Genomic DNA, 22,428 nt, shown 5'->3' with positions numbered 1-22,428 from the left:
TTATTTGCTGAACGTGTTTTAGTAGTACATTAACAACATAAATGTAGTGTATTTTTAAACTGTTTATACAACATTATTTTAAAGCATATTCTAAGGCAGTTGCTGTATAATAAAACATGTGTTTTGTTCGTTGTATTTAAAAGGAAAATTTGCTTTGTTAAAATATGTATTTGTATGGGCCTGTAAATGTATTTTTTTTGTATTTTTGCCAAATTCATGTATTGTTTCGTTAGTTGTTTTCTTATTTGAGATTTTGTGTAAAAGTAACAGCTGTTGGTGGTTGGATAACAATAGGTAGAATAATACACAAAAACGATAAATAAGTGTATTTTGGTGCCGGAAAGCTACACCATTTCATTTCTAGTTCTGATCTAGTTTTGATCTAGTTCTGTTCTAGTTCTGTTCTAGTTCTGTTCTAGTACTGCTCTAGTTCTGTTCTAGTTCTGTTCTAGTTCTGTTCTAGTTCTGTTCTAGTTCTGTTCTAGTTCTAGTTATGTTCTAGTTCTGTTCTAGTTATGTTCTAGTTCTGTTCTAGTTCTGTTCTAGTTCTGTTCTAGTTCTGTTCTAGTTCTGTTCTAGTTCTGTTCTAGTTCTGTTCTAGTTCTGTTCTAGTTCTGTTCTAGTTCTGTTCTAGTTCTGTTCTAGTTCTGTTCTAGTTCAGTTCTAGTTCTGTTCTAGTTCTGTTCTAGTTCTGTTCTAGTTCTGTTCTAGTTCTGTTCTAGTTCTGTTCTGTTCTAGTTCTGTTCTAGCTCTGTTTTAGTTGTCTTCTAGTTGTGTTCTAGTTGTGTTCTAGTTGTGTTCTAGTTGTATTCTAGTTGTGTTCTAGTTGTATTCTAGTTGTGTTCTAGTTGTATTTTAGTTGTGTTTTAGTTGTGTTTTGTTGTGTTCTTGTTGTGTTCTAGTTGTGTTTTAGTTGTGTTCTAGTTGTGTTCTAGTTGTGTTCTAGTTGTGTTCTAGTTCTGTTCTAGTTCTGTTCTAGTTCTGTTCTAGTTCTGTTCTAGTTCTGTTCTAGTTCTGTTCTAGTTCTGTTCTAGTTCTGTTCTGGTTGTGTTCTGGTTGTGTTCTAGTCGTGTTCTAGTTCTGTTCTAGTTCTGTTCTAGTTCTGTTCTAGTTCTGTTCCAGTTCTGTTCTAGTTCTGTTCTAGTTCTGTTCTAGTTCTGTTCTAGTTCTGTTCTAGTTCTGTTCTAGTTCTAGTTCTGTTCTAGTTCTGTTCTAGTTCTGTTCTAGTTCTGTTCTAGTTCTGTTCTGTTGTTCTGTTCCGTTCTAGTTCTTGTTCTGTTTTGTTCTAGTTCTGTTCTAGGTCTGTTCTAGTTCTGTTCTAGTTCTGTTCTAGTTCTGTTCTAGTTCTGTTCCAGTTCTGTTCTAGTTCTGTTCCAGTTCTGCTCTAGTTCTGTTCCAGTTCTGCTCTAGTTCTGCTCTAGTTCTGCTCTAGTTTCTGCTCTAGTTTCTGTTCTAGTACAGTTCTAGTTCTGTTCTAGTTCTGTTCTAGTTCTGTTCTAGTTCTGTTCTAGTTCTGTTCTAGTTCTGTTCTAGTTCTGTTCTAGTTCTGTTCTAGTTCTGTTCTAGTTCTGTTCTAGTTCTGTTCTAGTTCTGTTTCTAGTTCTGTTTCTAGTTCTGTTCTAGTTCTGTTCTAGTTCTGTTCTAGTTCTGTTCTAGTTCTGTTCTAGTTCTGTTCTAGTTCTGTTCTAGTTCTGTTCTAGTTCTGTTCTAGTTCTGGTCTAGTTCTGTTCTAGTTCTGTTCTAGTTCTGTTCTGTTCTAGTTCTGTTCTAGTTCTAGCTCTGTTTTAGTTGTCTTCTAGTTGTGTTCTAGTTGTGTTCTAGTTGTGTTCTAGTTGTATTCTAGTTGTGTTCTAGTTGTATTCTAGTTGTGTTTTCTAGTTGTATTTAGTTGTGTTTTAGTTGTGTTTTGTTGTGTTCTTGTTGTGTTCTAGTTGTGTTTTAGTTGTGTTCTAGTTGTGTTCTAGTTGTGTTCTAGTTCTGTTCTAGTTCTGTTCTAGTTCTGTTCTAGTTCTGTTCTAGTTCTGTTCCAGTTCTGTTCTAGTTCTGTTCTAGTTCTGTTCTAGTTCTGTTCTAGTTCTGTTCTAGTTCTGTTCTAGTTCTGTTCTAGTTTCTAGTTCTGTTCTAGTTCTGTTCTAGTTCTGTTCTAGTTCTGTTCTAGTTCTGTTCTGTTGTTCTGTTCCGTTCTTGTTCTGTTTTGTTCTAGTTCTGTTCTAGGTCTGTTCTAGTTCTGTTCTAGTTCTGTTCTAGTTCTGTTCTAGTTCTGTTCTAGTTCTGTTCCAGTTCTGGTTCTAGTTCTGTTCCAGTTCTGCTCTAGTTCTGTTTCCAGTTCTGCTCTAGTTCTGCTCTAGTTCTGCTCTAGTTCTGTTCTAGTTCTGTTCTAGTTCTGTTCTAGTTCTGTTCTAGTTCTGTTCTAGTTCTGTTCTAGTTCTGTTCTAGTTCTGTTCTAGTTCTGTTCTAGTTCTGTTCTAGTTCTGTTCTAGTTCTGTTCTAGTTCTGTTCTAGTTCTGTTCTAGTTCTGTTCTAGTTCTGTTCTAGTTCTGTTCTAGTTCTGTTCTAGTTCTGTTCTAGTTCTGTTCTAGTTCTGTTCTAGTTCTGTTCTAGTTCTGTTCTAGTTCTGTTCTAGTTCTGTTCTGTTCTAGTTCTGTTCTAGTTCTGTTCTAGTTCTGTTCTGTTCTAGTTCTGTTCTAGTTCTGTTCTAGTTCTGTTCTAGTTCTGTGTTCTAGTTCTGTTCTAGTTCTGTTCTAGTTCTGTTCTAGTTCTGTTCTAGTTCTGTTCTAGTTCTGTTCTAGTTCTGTTCTAGTTCTGTTCTAGTTCTGTTCTAGTTCTGTTCTAGTTCTGTTCTAGTTCTGTTCTAGTTCTGTTCTGTTCTAGTTCTGTTCTAGTTCTGTTCTAGTTCTGTTCTAGTTCTGTTCTGTTCTAGTTCTGTTCTAACTCTGTTTTAGTTGTCTTCTAGTTGTGTTCTAGTTGTGTTCTAGTTGTGTTCTAGTTGTATTCTAGTTGTGTTCTAGTTGTATTCTAGTTGTGTTCTAGTTGTATTTTAGTTGTGTTTTAGTTGTGTTTTTGTTGTGTTCTTGTTGTGTTCTAGTTGTGTTTTAGTTGTGTTCTAGTTGTGTTCTAGTTGTGTTCTAGTTGTGATCTAGTTCTGTTCTAGTTCTGTTCTAGTTCTGTTCTAGTTCTGTTCTAGTTCTGTTCTAGTTCTGTTCTAGTTCTGTTCTAGTTCTGTTCTGGTTGTGTTCTAGTCGTGTTCTAGTTCTGTTCTAGTTCTGTTCTAGTTCTGTTCTAGTTCTGTTCTAGTTCTGTTCTAGTTCTGTTCTAGTTCTGTTCTAGTTCTGTTCTAGTTCTGTTCTAGTTCTGTTCTAGTTCTGTTCTAGTTCTGTTGCTAGTTCTAGTTCTAGTTCTGTTCTAGTTCTGTTCTAGTTCTGTTCTAGTTCTGTTCTGTTGTGCTGTTTCGTTCTAGTTCTTGTTCTGTTTTGTTCTAGTTCTGTTCTAGGTCTGTTCTAGTTCTGTTCTATTCTGTTCTAGTTCTGTTCCAGTTCTGTTCTAGTTCTGTTCCAGTTCTGCCTCTAGTTCTGTTCCAGTTCTGCTCTAGTTCTGCTCTAGTTCTGTTCTAGTACAGTTCTAGTTCGGTGCTAGTTTCTGTTCTAGTTCTGTTCTAGTTCTGTTCTAGTTCTGTTTAGTTCTGTTCTAGTTCTGTTCTAGTTCTGTTCTAGTTCTGTTCTAGTTCTGTTCTAGTTCTGTTCTAGTTTCTGTTCTGTTCTAGTTCTGTTCTAGTTATGTTCTAGTTCTGTTCTAGTTCTGTTATAGTTCTGTTCTAGTTCTGTTCTGTTCTTTCTAGTTCTGTTCTAGTTCTGTTCTAGTTCTGTTCTAGTTCTGTTCTAGTTCTGTTCTAGTTCTGTTCTAGTCTGTTCTAGTTCTGTTCTAGTTCTGTTCTAGTTCTGTTCTAGTTCTGTTCTAGTTCTGTTCTAGTTCTGTTCTAGTTCTGTTCTAGTTCTGTTCTAGTTCTGTTCTAGTTCTGTTCTAGTTTCTGTTCTAGTTCTGTTCTAGTTCTGTTCTAGTTCTGTTCTAGTTCTGTTCTAGTTCTGTTCTAGTTCTGTTCTAGTTCTGTTTTAGTTCTGTTCTAGTTCTGTTCTAGTACTATTCTACTTCTGCTCTATTTCTGCTCTATTTCTGTTTTAGTTCTGTTCTACTTCTGTTGTAGTTCCTTCTAGTTCTGTTCTAGTTCTAGTTTATTTCCTTATGGAAACAGTGTATTTTACTCATAGAAATCAGGTTTTTGTGTTAAAAGTAGCTTCTGCTATTGAATATTAAACTAGATTAAATATTCTTTGTATTTATTTGCCGATTTGTTAACAAAATGTATTCAAAAAGCAAACCTATTCAATATTTAACAGATTTAGCAATATGACTCCTAAAAGTAGGCAATAAGTTTTAATATCTTTTTCAAAAAGATAATAGCACAAAGAGGGTTAAAGAGAGATTAATATAAATTTATTTAAATTTATTAGGGATTTAAGTCAAATGTCCCGACTGTTTATCCGTGCTACAGAAAAGATAATTTGATGAAAAATGTTTGACTTAAATATAAATTTATTTTTATATAACTATTAAACAAAATAATACACATATTACTTAATTGTTCAAGAAAAAAAAAAGTAAAATATTTACAAAGGATATTTTAAAACTAAAATAAACTTAATTATATAAAGGCAAGAATATAAAATCATTTGGTTAAATCCGATAATCTTAAAACTAAACCACCTCTAACCTTTATTTAAAGTACTACAACTTAAATGCTACTAAATTATTATAAAAAACAGTCACTAGAATTTCAAAAAAGTATAATATTCTATTTACAAACAAACTACAAACTTTTTCTATTTACGAAAAATGATCTTAAGCAACCGTATAACCGGTGCCTCAAATACCACCGATATGAAAAAGGCCACTATGAAAGAGACCACCGCATTTCCCAGAAATATAATCAATATAAAAACATTACTCAGATGAATTGTGCCATCCATGCGATAGGCTGTGATTAGCATTATAACGGGATGTATTAAATAGGTACAATAGGTAAGACGTGATAAGGGCCATAGGCAGCGGTAGGATAGTATGCGATTCATGGTGGGCGAAAGATTCCAACAGCAGGATAAGACCACCCAAATTAAACCGAAGCCAAAGGCTAAAATTAAGAAACTTTTCTTAGAGAACATTTTACACAAAAAAATACCTTCCTTACCTGTATGACCTATGCTCACATAAAACGCTGTGGTCACCTCATTAAGTTCCCCCTGCCACACCCCAAATATTATCACTATAATCAAGCCCAAACTCAAAACCCACAGTAAATTATTTACCCGTTGCGATATTTTAGGGGGAGAGCGTACTTTGAATATTATATAACCAGCCAACATGCCTGTAAAGAAAAATTTTTATTAAATATATTTTTTATAATTTTTACTTCTCTAACTGACCCATTATATAGGGACCCACTCTTTGCCATGGTTTGTCATAGAGGAAATCAAATGATTCAAAGGGTTTCGCCACTTTGTGTGTATAGTGATAACGTAGAGATATTAATCCGGATACTCCCCAGGAAGAAACCAGAAAAGTGCAAATAGTAAGGACCATGGTTTTGAAATATCTAGGAAAAAAATTTATCAAAAAACTATTAGTTGATCTTTTGACCCGATCTGTAGTAGACATAATATTCAGAACTAGAATAGAACTAGACACAGAACTAGAACAAAACTAGAACAAAACTAGAACAGAACTAGAACAGAACTAGAACAGAACTAGAACAGAACTAGAACAGAACTAGAACAGAACTAGAACAGAACTAGAACAGAACTAGAACAGAACTAGAACGGAACTAAACTGAACTAGAACAGAACTAGAACAGAACTAGAACAGAACTAGAACAGAACTAGAACAGAACTAGAACAGAACTAGAACAGAACTAGAACAGAACTAGAACAGAACTAGAACAGAACTAGAACAGAACTAGAACAGAACTAGAACAGAACTAGAACAGAACTAGAACAGAACTAGAACAGAACTAGAACAGAACTAGAACAGAACTAGAACAGAACTAGAACAGAACTAGAACAGAACTAGAACAGAACTAGAACAGAACTAGAACAGAACTAGAACAGAACTAGAACAGAACTAGAACAGAACTAGAACAGAACTAGAACAGACTAGAACAGAACTAGAACAGAACTAGAAACAGAACTAGAACAGAACTAGAACAGAACAAGAACAGAACTAGAACAGAACTGGAACAGAACTAGAACTGAGCTAGAACTGAACTAAAACTGAACTAAAACTGAACTAAAACTGAACTAAAACTGAACTAAAACTGAACTAAAACTGAACTAAAACTGAACTAGAACAGAACTAGAACAGAATAGAACAGAACTAGAATAGAACTAGAATAGAACTAGAACAGAACTAGAACAGAACTAGAACAGAACTAGAACAGAACTAGAACAGAACTAGAACAGAACTAGAACAGAACTAGAACAGAACTAGAACAGAACTAGAACAGAACTAGAACAGAACTAGAACAGAACTAGAGCAGAACAGAACTAGAACAGAACTAGAACAGAACTAGAACAGAACTAGAATAGAACTAGAACAGAACAACAGAACAGAACTAGAACAGAACTAGAACAGAACTAGAACAGAACTAGAACAGAACTAGAACAGAACTAGAACAGAACTAGAACAGAACTAGAACAGAACTAGAACAGAACTAGAACAGAACTAGAACAGAACTAGAACAGAACTAGAACAGAACTAGAACAGAACTAGAACAGAACTAGAACTAGAACAGAACTAGAACTAGAACAGAACTAGAACAGAACTAGAACAGAACTAGAACAGAACTAGAACAGAACTAGAACAGAACTAGAACAGAACTAGAACAGAACTAGAACAGAACTAGAACAGAACTAGAACAGAACTAGAACAGAACTAGAACAGAACTAGGACTGAGCTAGAACTGAAATAGAACTGAACTATTACTGAACTATAACTGAACTAGAACAGAACTAGAACAGAACTAGAACAGAACTAGAACAGAACTAGAACAGAACTAGAACAGAACTAGAACAGAACTAGAACAGAACTAGAACAGAACTAGAACAGAACTAGAACAGAACTAGAACAGAACTATAACAGAACTAGAACAGAACTAGAACAGAACTAGAACAGAACTAGAACAGAACTAGAGCAGAACTAGAGCAGAACAGAACTAGAGCAGAACAGAACTAGAACAGAACTAGAACAGAACTAGAATAGAACTAGAACAGAACAGAACAGAACTAGAACAGAACTAGAACAGAACTAGAACAGAACTAGAACAGAACTAGAACAGAACTAGAACAGAACTAGAACAGAACTAGAACAGAAACTAGAACAGAACTAGAACAGAACTAGAACAGAACTAGACCAGAACTAGAACAGAACTAGAACTAGAACTAGAACAGAACTAGAACAGAACTAGAACTAGAACTAGAACTAGAACTAGAACAGAACTAGAAACTAGACTAGAACAGAACTAGAACAGAACTAGAACTGAGCTAGAACCTAGAAATAGAACATGAACTATTAACTGAACTAGAACATGAACTAGAACAGAACTAGAACAGAACTAGAACAGAACTAGAACAGAACTAGAACAGAACTAGAACAGAACTAGAACAGAACTAGAACAGAACTAGAACAGAACTAGAACAGAACTAGAACAGAACTAGAACAGAACTAGAACAGAACTAGAACAGAACTAGAACAGAACTAGAACAGAACTAGAACAGAACTAGAACAGAACTAGAACAGAACTAGAACAGAACTAGAACAGAACTAGAACGAACTAGAACAGAACTAGAACAGAACTAGAACAGAACTAGAACAGAACTAGAACAGAACTAGAACAGAACTAGAACAGAACTAGAACAGAACTAGAACAGAACTGAACAGAAATAGAACAGAACTAGAGCTAGAGCTAGCATTCTACTAAGAATTTATTCAATAAAATTGTCAGTTAAGTCCTTTCTCAAAAACCTTATTAAATTCTATATTCTTTTGGAAAATTTTTCAATTATTTTCATCTTCGAGCTCTTACCTAGCTGACAGTATCAATAACAAGGTAGCCATTATATAGAATTGCATATCATTAGCCATGTACCAGCTCCATATCATACAGATTTCAGTTAATGGATAAAAATTATTTATATACAATATGTTGCGCCACCAATATTTGCTGCAGGTGTTGGTAGAACAGTGGGCTGGAAGACCGAACCATCGAAAGTTTGTCTAAGGAATAAATTAAGAAAATAGGACATTATTTCCTAAAGAATTGGAATAAGGTTATGATGCTTGGCAATGAAATTTTTTCAAATATTTCATATATTTTTTGTTATTTTGAACCACTGTCCGTTTTAAACAAACATCATCATGAATACATTTCATTTTCAATTTTATGCTTTTTGGCGGCATACTCACCTTAAGGCAAAATCATTGAAAAATATCACAAACAAATAAGCGGGCGTTAAACGTATGTATCGGTACACCACCAATATGACGGTATCGACAAAGCCTTTTTTCATATATTTGGTTGAATCCTCGGCATCCTTTTTCATGCTCTTCAAATATAATAATGTTACCAAAAAACCACTTATAAAGAAAAATGTATCAACGGAAAATGTGGCATTGCCAACAATTTGATACCAAGGTGAACGTTCGACCATGATGCGTCTGAACTATGAATACGAATTGAAATAGAAATAGAAATTATAAAAATAGTTAAATATTTGTGATGTCAAAGCCAGATAGTTAGAATCAAAATAAAATTGAACAAAAATAGAAATCCTTTGCGTACAAGGTCATTTTATGTTTATTTTGTGTATAAGGAAATGTTGTTGTGTTTTACCGGAAACGGAAATCTATTTCTGTTCTTAGAAAATACAATTTATTATCGTTTTTTTTTTTTTTTTTTGTCTATTTACTCGATTTTCTCCAATATTAAACATTTGCAAGTATGTGTGCACCATTATGGTCCATAAAACGGAGATGACGCGTAAACCATGAACACAGGATGTTTGTGTCTGTAACAGAGAGAGAGAGAGAGAGCGAGAGAGAAGGATGAAAAGAATAATTGTTTCGAAGAAAAGATAATTGATAAAAGTTTTATCAATTATTTTTTTTATCATAAAACACATACATACGTTTATTTTTTAAATAAATTAAATGAAGATACTATATATACATATCTATAGCCTATTCTATAGATTAGTCTGTAGACTGATCTGTAAATTAGTTTATATACTAGTCTATAGACTGATCTATTGACTAGTCAATATACTGTTTTATCGACTAGTCTAAAGACTAATCTATAAACCGGACTAAAGACTGATCTATAGACTAGTGTAAAGACTGTTCTATAGATTGATCATAAACTGGGGTATAGATTGATCTATGAATTAGTCTATAGACGGATCTATAGACTGATCTATAGATTGGTCTATAGACTGATCTATAGACTGGTCTATAGACTGATCTATAGACTGGTCTATAGACTGATCTATAGACTGGTCTATAGACTGATCTATATACTGGTCTATAGACTGATCTATAGAATGGTCTGTAGAATGATCTATAGACTAGTCTATAGAATGATCTATAGGCTAGTGTATAGACTGATCTATAGACCGATCTATAGACTAGTCTATAGACTGATCTATAGATTAGTACATAGACTGATCTATAAACCGGACTAAAGACTAATTTATAGACTAGTGTAAAGGCTGTTCTATAGATTGATCTATATACTGGTCTATAGATATTAGTCTATAGATTGATCTATAGATGATCTATAGATTGATCTATAGACTGATCTATAGATTGGTCTAATAGACTTAGAGGTATATAGACTGATCTATAGACTGGTCTATAGACTGGTCTATAGACTGATCTATAGACTGGTCTATAGACTGATCTATATACTGGTCTATAGACTGATCTATAGAATGGTCTATAGAATGATCTATAGACTAGTCTATAGAATGATCTATAGGCTAGTGTATAGACTGATCTATAGACCGATCTATAGACTAGTCTATAGACTGATCTATAGATTAGTACATAGACTGATCTATAAACCGGACTAAAGACTGATCTATAGACTAGTGTAAAGACTGTTCTATAGATTGATCTATAAACTGGGGTATAGATTGATCTATGAATTAGTCTATAGACGGATCTATAGACTGATCTATAGATTGGTCTATAGACTGATCTATATACTGGTCTATAGACTGATCTATAGAATGGTCTATAGGCTGATCTATAGAATAGTCTATAGAATGATCTATAGACTAGTCTATAGAATGATCTATAGGCTAGTGTATAGACTGATCTATAGACCGATCTATAGACTAGTCTATAGACTGATCTATAGATTAGTACATAGACTGATCTATAAACCGGACTAAAGACTAATTTATAGACTAGTGTAAAGGCTGTTCTATAGATTGATCTATATACTGGTCTATAGATATTAGTCTATAGATTGATCTATAGACTGATCTATAGATTGATCTATAGACTGATCTATAGATTGATCTATAGACTGATCTATAGATTGGTCTATAGACTGATCTATAGACTGATCTATAGACTGGTCTATAGACTGGTCTATAGACTGATCTATAGACTGACCTATAGACTGGTCTATAGACTGATCTATAGACTAGTCTATAGAATGATCTATAGACTAGTGTATAGAATGATCTGTAGACTAGTCTATAGAATGATCAAGAGGCTAGTGTATAGACTGATCTATAGACAGATCTATAGACTAGTCTATAGACTGATCTATAGATTAGTACATAGACTGATCTATAAACCGGACTAAAGACTAATTTATAGACTAGTGTTAAGACTGTTCTATAGATTGATCTATAACTGGGGTATATATTGATCTATAAATCAGTCTACAGATTGATCTATAGACGGATCTATAGACCGATCTATAGACTGGTCTATAGACTGATCTATAGACTGGTCTATAGTCTGGTCTATAGACTGATCTATAGACTGACCTATAGACTGGTCTATAGACTGATCTATAGACTAGTCTATAGAATGATCTATAGACTAGTGTATAGAGTGATCTATAGACTAGTCTATAGAATGATCTAGAGGCTAGTGTATAGACTGATCTATAGACTAGTCTATAGACTGATCTATAGATTAGTACATAGACTGATCTATAAACCAGACTAAATACTAATTTATAGACTAGTGTAAAGACTGTTCTATAGATTGATCTATAAATCGGTCTATAGATTGATCTATAAATCAGTCTATAGATTGATCTATAAATCAGTATATATATTGATCTATAGACTGTTCTATAGACTGATCTATAGACTGTTCTATATTCTGGTCTATAGACTAATCAGACTGGTCTACAGGCTGGTCTATAAACTAATCTATAGACTAATCTATAGACTCATGTTTAGACTGGTCTGTGGATTAATCTATTGACTGGTCTATAGATTGATCTATAGACTAGTCTATAGAATGATCTATAGATTAGTCTATAAAATGATCTATAGGATAGTGTATAGAATGATATAGAGACTAGTCTATAGACAAGATCTATATATTAATCTATAGACAGATATATAGCCTGTTCAATAGACAAGTCTAGAGACTGGTCTGTAGACAGGTATATAGACTGATCTACAGACTTGTTTATAGACCGTTCTATAGACAAATCTATAGACCATTCTACAGATTGGTCTATAGTCTATTCTATAAATTGATCTATAGACTGATTAAGACTGATCTATAGATTAATCTATAGCCTGATCTATAGCCTGTTCAATAGACAAGTCTAGAGACTGATCTGCATATAGGTATATAGACTGATCTACAGACTTGTTGATAGACCGTTCTAGAGACAAATATATAGACTATTGTACAGATTGGGCTATAGTCTCTTCTATAAATTGATCTATAGACTTGACTAGTCTATAGACTGGTCTCTAAACTAGTCTTTAGACTATTCTATAGACTGGTCTATAGAGTGATCTGAAGACTGGTATATAGACTGATCTATAGATTGATCTATAGACTAGTCTATAGACTGATCAATAGAATAGTCTGATCTATAGGTTGATCTATGGACTGGTCTATAGATTTGTTTATGGACTGGTCTATAGACTAATCTTAAGATTGATCTATAGACTAATCTATAAACTTGTCTATAGAATAGTCTGTTGACTGATCTGGTCTTTACTCATATCTATAGACTGATCTATAGACTATTTTCTTAACTGATGTATAGACTATTCTATAGACTATTCTATATAGACTGATCTATAGACTAGTCTATAGACTGATCTGTGGACTAGTCTATACAGTGATCACTAGTCTATACAGTATTCACTAGTCTATAGACTGATCTATAGATTAGTGTATGCACTGATATATAGACTGATCTATTTATTATAGATCTTCGGTTATAAATCTTATTATGACTTTGAACTCACCTCTTTCTGTTGATCTATACTCAAAATAGTGCTGGCATTAGTTTGAAAGGCAAAACACAATAGCAGTTGTTCATGAAGACCTGCAATGAAAATACATTAACATTGCAAAGCCATTTGACTTAAACTTTCTTCAAACTTACCCAAAGGCTGCTTTGTCTCATACGTGCCGCCCGCTGCCGCATTATTTGTAGTCTCTATACGATATTCCACATCTTGAGCATGACTCGAGCAAACCATTTCCATTCGTATTCATATCCTGTGGCATATTGTATTGTGTTTGAGAACTGGAAGATTTCTTGCCATTCACTTCTGTTTCCATTTCCACAACATTATTGTTCTCATTTAGATTGGACATTTGATATAATTCAAAGGTTTGCCATTATCACTGGTTATATGATGGATTACAGGCTGCTCTATTTTAGAACCGCTAATTACCCGCTATGGGAGCTTGATTTATTTGACTCTGTGTAAGTTTAGACTGAAACCAAGTGGCCGCTATTACCAGTAGTATCAATTTTAGCAAAAACTGGCAAATATTGAAAAACGTAATTCCCGCCAATAACTGTATATACCCTGCACTGTGCGTACTCTTAAAAGATTTCACTTGTGCCAACTGAGAGCTATTTAAAGCGATCAGCATTTGCGCATGAGGATCCATTTCAAGAATGTGTTGTACATCGAGGGCAGTACAGGATTTGGGTAAACACTCGCCTATTTGCAAATTAAATTGCAAAAGTTCAGGCAAAGCTAAATTGAAGGTCACTACCAGCGGTGTAGAACTCAAATTCGAAATGTTTACGTTTCTCGGGATCTAGCTGGCGATTGAGTTCATAGCAGTTTTGTTTTTGACCCAACCATTTTGTCGTTGCCAAAGAATAACTGACCTCTATAGCGACCCGGACGATCATAGGCTAAAGTGGGTGGATACAAATTGCTTATTTATTGTTCATAAAATTATTTGCTTTATTTATTGTTATAAATTTAAATTTGTTTAACAATTTTTTTATAAAATTTCTACATCATTGATTGATGTTTCCAAGAAAAACAAGAATTGGAGCCATTTCGATTGAATTTAGTGAAGCATTAAATGGTTTTTTTAACCCTGAATGTTAATTGGACCGTTAAATTCATTGTTGTTAAATTTATTATTTGTCTAGATTACTGTCCCCTTCTCTTGTCCTTTTCTCTACCATAAATTTGAAAAATTTATTTTCAAATTCATTGTCGTTTTATATTTTGTAAAGATTTTTATTCCACACAATTCAATTATTAATCAATTGGAAAACATGCATAATCATGTGTTATGACTATAGACAGATACAAAATGTTCTATTGAATTTTTCATCATAAATCAACTATTAGAGAAAAATAAAATAATAGACAATGATTTATGAAATTATTGCCAAAAAAGGAAGCCTTGTTTGGTAATGGCCAACGGAAGTATGAACATTTGAAATTTATTGATGTAGTCACATTTTATTCAATCAATCATGATAATGAGTCCAAGAAGTTTTGAAAAACAACATTTAATAACAATAATAAGAATTGACAATATTAAAGCGATTAAATAAATTGTATTTAACAAAATATACTCTAATCTATAAGACGGGCTAGAGTCTAGTCTATTGTCAGTAGTTTCTTGTCAAAACTATCGACTGATAGTCTAGTCTATAATATAGTCTATAGTCTAGTCTATAGTTTAGTCCATAGTCTAGTCTATTGACTAGTCTATAGTCTAGTCTATAGTCTAGTCTATTGTCTAGTCTATAGTCTAGTCTATAGTCTACTCTATAGTCTAGTCTATAGTCTAGTCTATAGTCTAGTCCATAGTCTACTCTATAGTCTAGTCTATAGTCTAGTCTATAGTCTAGTCCATAGTCTACTCTATAGTCTAGTCTATAGTCGAGTCTATAGTCTAGTCCATAGTCTAGTCCATAGTCTAGTCCATAGTCTAGTCCATAGTCTAGTCTATAGTCTAGTCCATAGACTAGTCTATAGTCTAGTCTATAGTCTAGTCCATAGTCTAGTCTATAGTGTAGTCTATAGTGTAGTCTATAGTCTAGTCTATAGTGTAGTCTATAGTGTAGTCTATAGTCTAGTCTATAGTCTAGTCTATAGTGTAGTCTATAGTCTAGTCCATAGTCTAGTCTATAGTCTAGTCTATAGTCTAGTCTATAGTCTAGTCTATAGTCTAGTCCATAGTCTAGTCTATAGTCTAGTCTATAGTCTAGTCTATAGTCTAGTCTATAGTATAGTCTTTAGTCTAGTCTAGTATAGTCTAGTCTATAGTCTAGTCTATAGTCTAGTCTATAGTCTAGTCTATAGTCTATAGTCTAGTCTATAGTCTAGTCTATAGTCTAGTCTATAGTCTAGTCTATAGTCTAGTCTATAGTCTAGTCTATAGTCTATAGTCTAGTCTATAGTCTAGTCTATAGTCTAGTCTATAGTCTAGTCTATAGTCTAGTCTATAGTCTAGTCTATAGTCTAGTCTATAGTCTAGTCTATAGTCTAGTCTATAGTCTAGTCTATAGTCTAGTCTATAGTCTAGTCTATAGTCTAGTCTATAGTCTAGTCTATAGTCTAGTCTATAGTCTATAGTCTAGTCTATAGTCTAGTCTATAGTCTAGTCTATAGTCTAGTCTATAGTGTAGTCTATAGTCTAGTCTATAGTCTAGTCTATAGTCTAGTCTATAGTCTAGTCTATAGTCTAGTCTATAGTCTAGTCTATAGTCTAGTCTAGTCTAGTCTATAGTCTATCTATAGTCTAGTCTATAGTCTAGTCTATAGTCTAGTCTATAGTCTAGTCTATAGTCTAGTCTATAGTCTAGTCTATAGTCTAGTCTATAGTCTAGTCTATAGTCTAGTCTATAGTCTAGTCTATAGTCTAGTCTATATCTAGTCTATAGTCTAGTCTATAGTCTAGTCTATAGTCTAGTCTATAGTCTAGTCTATAGTCTAGTCTATAGTCTAGTCTATAGTCTAGTCTATAGTCTAGTCTTAGTCTAGTCTATAGTCTATCTATAGTCTAGTCTATAGTCTAGTCTATAGTCTAGTCTATAGTCTAGTCTATAGTCTAGTCTATAGTCTAGTCTATAGTCTAGTCTATAGTCTAGTCTATAGTCTAGTCTATAGTCTAGTCTATAGTCTAGTCTATAGTCTAGTCTATAGTCTAGTCTATAGTCTAGTCTATAGTCTAGTCTATAGTCTAGTCTATAGTCTAGTCTATAGTCTAGTCTATAGTCTAGTCTATAGTCTAGTCTATAGTCTAGTCTATAGTCTAGTCTATAGTCTAGTCTATAGTCTAGTCTATAGTCTAGTCTATAGTCTAGTCTATAGTCTAGTCTATAGTCTAGTCTATAGTCTAGTCTATAGTCTAGTCTATAGTCTAGTCTATAGTCTAGTCTATAGTCTAGTCTATAGTCTAGTCTATAGTCTAGTCTATAGTTCCTATAGTCTAGTCTATAGTCTAGTCTATAGTCTAGTCTATAGTCTAGTCAATAGTCTAGTCTATAGTCTAGTCTATAGTCTAGTCTATAGTCTAGTCTATAGTCTAGTCTATAGTCTAGTCTATAGTCTAGTCTATAGTCTAGTCTATAGTCTAGTCTATAGTCTAGTCTATAGTCTAGTCTATAGTCCAGTCTATAGTCTAGTCTATAGTCTAGTCTATAGTCTAGTCTATAGTCTAGTCTATAGTCTAGTCTATAGTCTAGTCTATAGTCTAGTCTATAGTCTAGTCTATAGTCTAGTCTATAGTCTAGTCTATAGTCTAGTCTAGTCTAGTCTATAGTCTAGTCTATAGTCTAGTCTATAGTCTAGTCTATAGTCTAGTCTATAGTCCAGTCTATAGTCTAGTCTATAGTCTAGTCTATAGTCTAGTCTATAGTCTAGTCTAGTCTAGTCTATAGTCTAGTCTAGTCTATAGTCTAGTCTAGTCTAGTCTAGTCTAGTCTAGTCTAGTCTAGTCTAGTCTAGTCTAGTCTAGACTAGTCTAGTCTAGTCTAGTCTATAGTCTAGTCTAGTCTATAGTCTAGTCTAGTCTATAGTCTAGTCTAGTCTAGTCTATAGTCTAGTCTAGTCTATAGTCTAGTCTATAGTCTAGTCTATAGTCTAGTCTATTGTCTAGTCTATAGTCTAGTCTATAGTCTACTCTATAGTCTAGTCTATAGTCTAGTCTATAGTCTAGTCTATAGTCTAGTCTAGTCTATAGTCTAGTCTATAGTCTAGTCCATAGTCTACTCTATAGTCTAGTCTATAGTCTAGTCCATAGTCTAGTCCATAGTCTAGTCTATAGTCTAGTCTATAGTCTAGTCTATAGTCTAGTCCATAGTCTACTCTATAGTCTAGTCTATAGTCGAGTCTATAGTCTAGTCCATAGTCTAGTCTATAGTCTAGTCTATAGTCTAGTCCATAGTCTAGTCTATAGTGTAGTCTATAGTCTAGTCCATAGTCTAGTCTATAGTCTAGTCTATAGTCTAGTCTATAGTCTAGACTATGGACTAGACTATAGACTAGACTATAGACTAGACTATGGACTAGACTATAGACTAGACTATAGACTAGACTATAGACTAGACTATAGACTAGACTACAACTAGACTATAGACTAGACTATAGACTAGACTATAGTCTATAGTCTAGTCTAGTCTAGTCTAGTCTAGTCTAGTCTAGTCTAGTCTAGTCTAGTCTATAGTCTAGTCTAGTCTAGTCTAGTCTAGTCTAGTCTAGTCTAGTCTATTCTAGTCTATAGTCTAGTCTAGTCTAGTCTATAGTCTAGTCTAGTCTAGTCTAGTCTATAGTCTAGTCCATAGTCTAGTCTAGTCTAGTCTAGTCTAGTCTAGTCTAGTCTATAGTCTAGTCTATAGTCTAGTCTATAGTCTAGTCTATAGTCTAGTCTATAGTCTAGTCTATAGTCTAGTCTATAGTCTAGTCTATAGTCTAGTCTATAGTCAAGTCTATAGTCTAGTCTATAGTCTAGTCTATAGTCTAGTCTATAGTCTAGTCTATAGTCTAGTCTATAGTCTAGTCTATAGTTTAGTCTATAGTCTAGTCTATAGTTTAGTCTATAGTCTAGTCTATAGTCTAGTCTATAGTCTAGTCTATAGTCTAGTCTATAGTCTAGTCTATAGTCTAGTCTATAGTCTAGTCTATAGTCTAGTCTGTAGTCTAGTCTATAGTCTAGTCTATAGTCTAGTCTATAGTATAGTCTATAGTCTAGTCTATAGTCTATAGTCTAGTCTATAGTCTAGTCTATAGTCTAGTCTATAGTCTAGTCTATAGTCTAGTCTATAGTCTAGTCTATAGTCTAGTCTATAGTCAAGTCTATAGTCTAGTCTATAGTCTAGTCTATAGTCTAGTCTATAGTCTAGTCTGTAGTCTAGTCTATAGTCTAGTCTATAGTCTAGTCTATAGTATAGTCTATAGTCTAGTCTATAGTCTAGTCTATAGTCTAGTCTATAGTCTAGTCTATAGTCTATATAGTCTAGTCTATAGTCTAGTATATAGTCTAGTCTATAGTCTAGTCTATAGTCTAGTCTATAGTCTAGTCATAGTCTAGTCTATAGTCTAGTCTATAGTCTAGTTTATAGTCTAGTCTATAGTCTAGTCTATAGTCTAGTTTATATCTAGTCTAGTCTAGTCTATGTCTAGTCTATAGTCTAGTCTATGTCTATCAGTCTTATAGTCTAGTCTATAGTCTAGTCTTAGTCTAATCTATAGTCTAGTCTATAGTCTAGTTATAGCTAGTCTATAGTCTAGTCTATAGACTAGTCTATAGTCTAGTCTATAGTCTAGTCCTATAGTCTAGTCTATAGTCTAGTATAGTCTAGTCTATAGTCTAGTATATATCTAGTCTATAGTCTAGTCTATAGTCTAGTCTATAGTCTAGTCTATAGTCTAGTCTATAGTCTAGTCTATAGTCTAGTCTATAGTTCTAGTCTATGTCTAGTCTATAGTCTGTCTATAGTCCTAGTCTATAGTTAGTCTATAGTCTAGTCTATATCTAGCTATAGTCTAGTCTATATCTAGTTATAGTCTAGTCTATAGTCTAGTCTATAGTCTAGTCTATAGTCTAGTCTATAGTCTAGTCTATAGTCTAGTCTATAGTCTAGTCTATAGTAGTCTATAGTCTAGTCTATAGTCTAGTCTATAGTCTAGTCTATAGTCTAGTCTATATCTAGTCTATAGTCTAGTCTATAGTCTAGTCTATAGTCTAGTCTATAGTCTAGTCTATAGTCTAGTCTATCTAGTCTATAGTCTAGTCTATAGTCTAGTCTATAGTCTAGTCTATAGTCTAGTCTATAGTCTAGTCATAGCTAGTCTATAGTCTAGTCTATAGTCTAGTCTATAGTCTAGTCTATAGTCTAGTCTATAGTCTAGTCTAGTCTAGTCTATAGTCTAGTCTATAGTCTAGTCTATAGTCTAGTCTATAGTCTAGTCTAAGTCTAGTCTATAGTCTAGTCTATAGTCTAGTCTATAGTCTAGTCTATAGTCTAGTCTATAGTCTAGTCTATAGTCTAGTCTAGTCTAGTCTATAGTCTAGTCTATAGTCTAGTCTATAGTCTAGTCATAGTCGTCTATAGTCTAGTCTATAGTCTAGTATAGTCTAGTCTTAGTCTAGTCTATAGTCTAGTCTATAGTCTAGTCTATAGTCTAGTCTATAGTCTAGTCTATAGTCTAGTCTATAGTCTAGTCTATAGTCTAGTCTATAGTCTAGTCTATAGTCTAGTCTATAGTCTAGTCTATAGTCTAGTCTATAGTCTAGTCTATAGTCTAGTCTATAGTCTAGTCTATAGTCTAGTCTATAGTCTAGTCTATAGTCTAGTCTATAGTCTAGTCTATAGTCTAGTCTATAGTCTAGTCTATAGTCTAGTCTATAGTCAGTCTATAGTCTAGTCTATAGTCTAGTCTATAGTCTAGTCTATAGTCTAGTCTATCTAGTCTATAGTCTAGTCTATAGTCTAGTCTATAGTCTAGTCTATAGTCTAGTCTGTAGTCTAGTCTATAGTCTAGTCTATAGTCTAGTCTATAGTCTAGTCTATAGTCTAGTCTATAGTCTAGTATCTAATCTATAGTCTAGTCTATATTCTAGTCTATAGTCTAGTCTATAGTCTAGTCTATAGTCTATCTATAGTCTAGTCTATAGTCTAGTCTATAGTCTAGTCTATAGTCTACTCTATAGTCTAGTCTATAGTCTAGTCTATAGTCTAGTCTATAGTCTAGTCTATAGTCTAGTCTATAGTCTAGTCTATAGTCTAGTCTATAGTCTAGTCTATAGTCTAGTCTATAGTCTATTATAGTCTAGTCTATAGTCTAGTCTATAGTCTCTATAGTCTACTCTATAGTCTAGTCTATAGTCTAGTCTATAGTCTACTCTATAGTCTAGTCTATAGTCTAGTCTATAGTCTAGTCTATAGTCTAGTCATAGTCTAGTCTAGCTATAGTCTAAGTCTAGTCTAAGTCTAGTCTATAGTCTAGTCTATAGTCTAGTCTATAGTCTAGTCTATAGTCTAGTCTATAGTCTAGTCTATAGTCTAGTCTATAGTCTAGTCTATAGTCTAGTCTATAGTCTAGTCTATAGTCTAGTCTATAGTCTAGTCTATAGTCTAGTCTATAGTCTAGTCTATAGTCTAGTCTATAGTCTAGTCTATAGTCTAGTCTATAGTCTAGTCTATAGTCTAGTCTATAGTCTAGTCTATAGTCTAGTCTATAGTCTAGTCTATAGTCTAGTCTATAGTCTAGTCTATAGTCTAGTCTATAGTCTAGTCTATAGTCTAGTCTATCTATAGTCTAGTCTATAGTCTAGTCTATAGTCTAGTCTATAGTCTAGTCTATAGTCTAGTCTATAGTCTAGTCTATCTAGTCTATAGTCTAGTCTATAGTCTAGTCTATAGTCTAGTCTATAGTCTAGTCTATAGTCTAGTCTATAGTCTAGTCTATAGTCTAGTCTATAGTCTAGTCTATAGTCTAGTCTATAGTCTAGTCTATAGTCTAGTCTATAGTCTAGTCTATAGTCTAGTCTATAGTCTAGTCTATAGCTAGTATAGTCTAGTCTATAGTCTAGTCTATAGTCTAGTCTATAGTCTAGTCTATAGTCTAATCTATAGTCTAGTCTATAGTCTAGTCTATTCTAGTCTATAGTCTAGTCTATAGTCAAATCTATAGTCTAGTCTATAGTCTAGTCTATAGTCTAGTCTATAGTCTAGTCTATAGTCTAGTCTATAGTCTAGTCTATAGTCTAGTCTATAGTCTAGTCTATAGTCTAGTCTATAGTCTAGTCTATAGTCTAGTCTATAGTCTAGTCTATAGTCTAGTCTATAGTCTAGTCTATAGTCTAGTCTATAGTCTAGTCTATAGTCTAGTCTATAGTCTAGTCTATAGTCTAGTCTATAGTCTAGTCTATAGTCTACTCTATAGTCTAGTCTATAGTCTAGTCTATAGTCTAGTCTATAGTCTAGTCTATAGTCTAGTCTATAGTCTACTCTATAGTCTAGTCTATAGTCTACTCTATAGTCTACTCTATAGTCTAGTCTATAGTCTAGTCTATAGTCTACTCTATAGTCTAGTCTATAGTCTAGTCTATAGTCTAGTCTATAGTCTAGTCTAGATTATAGTCTATAGTCTAGTCTATAGTCTAGTCTATAGTCTAGTCTATAGTCTAGTCTATAGTCTAGTCTATAGTCTAGTCTATAGTCTAGTCTATAGTCTAGTCTATAGTCTAGTCTATAGTCTTGTCTATAGTCTAGTCTATAGTCTAGTCTATAGTCTAGTCTATACTCTAGTCTATAGTCTAGTCTATAGTCTAGTCTATAGTCTAGTCTATAGTCTAGTCTTTAGTCTAGTCTATAGTCTAGTCTATAGTCTAGTCTATAGTCTAGTCTATAGTCTAGTCTATAGTCTAATCTATAGTCTAGTCTATAGTCTAGTCTATAGTCTATCTATAGTCTAGTCTAGTCTATAGTCTATTCTATAGTCTAGTCTATAGTCTAGTCTATAGTCTAGTCTATAGTCTAGTCTATAGTCTAGTCTATAGTCTAGTCTATAGTCTAGTCTATAATCTAGTCTATAGTCTAGTCTATAATCTAGTCTATAGTCTAGTCTATAGTCTAGTCTATAGTCTAGTCTATAGTCTAGTCTATAGTCTAGTCTATAGTCTAGTCTTAGTCTAGTCTATAGTCTTGTCTATAGTCTAGTCTATAGTCTAGTCTATAGTCTAGTCTATAGTCTAGTCTATACTCTAGTCTATAGTCTAGTCTATAGTTTAGTCTATAGTCTAGTCTATAGTCTAGTCTATAGTCTAGTCTTTAGTCTAGTCTATAGTCTAGTCTATAGTCTAGTCTATAGTCTAGTCTATAGTCTAGTCTATAGTCTAATCTATAGTCTAGTCTATAGTCTAGTCTATAGTCTAGTCTAGTCTAGTCTAGTCTATAGTCTAGTCTATAGTCTAGTCTATAGTCTAGTCTATAGTCTAGTCTATAGTCTAGTCTATAGTCTAGTCTATAGTCTAGTCTATAGTCTAGTCTATAGTCTAGTCTATAGTCTAGTCTATAATCTAGTCTATAGTCTAGTCTATAATCTAGTCTATAGTCTAGTCTATAGTCAGTCTATAGTCTAGTCTATAATCTAGTCTATAGTCTAGTCTATAGTCTAGTCTATAGTCTAGTCTATAGTCTAGTCTACAGTCTAGTCTATAGTCTAGTCTATAGTCTAGTCTATAGTCTAGTCTATAGTCTAGTCTATAGTCTAGTCTATAGTCTAGTCTATAGTCTACTCTATAGTCTAGTCTATAGTCTAGTCTATAGTCTAGTCTATAGTCTAGTCTATAGTCTAGTCTATAGTCTAGTCTATAGTCTAGTCTATAGTCTAGTCT

At 33.6% G+C, this 22,428-nt stretch overlaps 1 protein-coding gene and 1 pseudogene across 1 annotated transcript; both read right to left on the bottom strand.

The window, feature by feature from the left end:
• Nucleotides 1–4,686: 4,686 nt before the first annotated feature.
• LOC119611243 (nose resistant to fluoxetine protein 6-like) lies at nucleotides 4,687–12,800 on the bottom strand. The gene is given in 9 exon segments (XM_037966757.1): nucleotides 4,687–5,182; nucleotides 5,240–5,416; nucleotides 5,475–5,644; nucleotides 8,129–8,282; nucleotides 8,285–8,319; nucleotides 8,509–8,765; nucleotides 9,012–9,110; nucleotides 12,564–12,643; nucleotides 12,704–12,800. Coding segments are annotated over 9 exon segments (1,377 nt in total). The 3' UTR covers nucleotides 4,687–4,874.
• Nucleotides 12,801–12,804: 4 nt separating this feature from the next.
• Nucleotides 12,805–13,474, bottom strand: LOC119611241 (annotated as a pseudogene).
• Between the last annotated feature and the right edge of the window lie 8,954 nt (nucleotides 13,475–22,428).

The sequence above is a fragment of the Lucilia sericata genome, unplaced genomic scaffold (assembly GCF_015586225.1).
Source record: "Lucilia sericata isolate MDLA Ls3-8-SP2 unplaced genomic scaffold, ASM1558622v1 Contig001396F_arrow, whole genome shotgun sequence".
NCBI lineage: Eukaryota > Metazoa > Arthropoda > Insecta > Diptera > Calliphoridae > Lucilia > Lucilia sericata.
The sequence above is the reverse complement of the archived record's forward strand: the minus strand, read 5'-3'. Positions and strand labels throughout refer to the sequence as shown.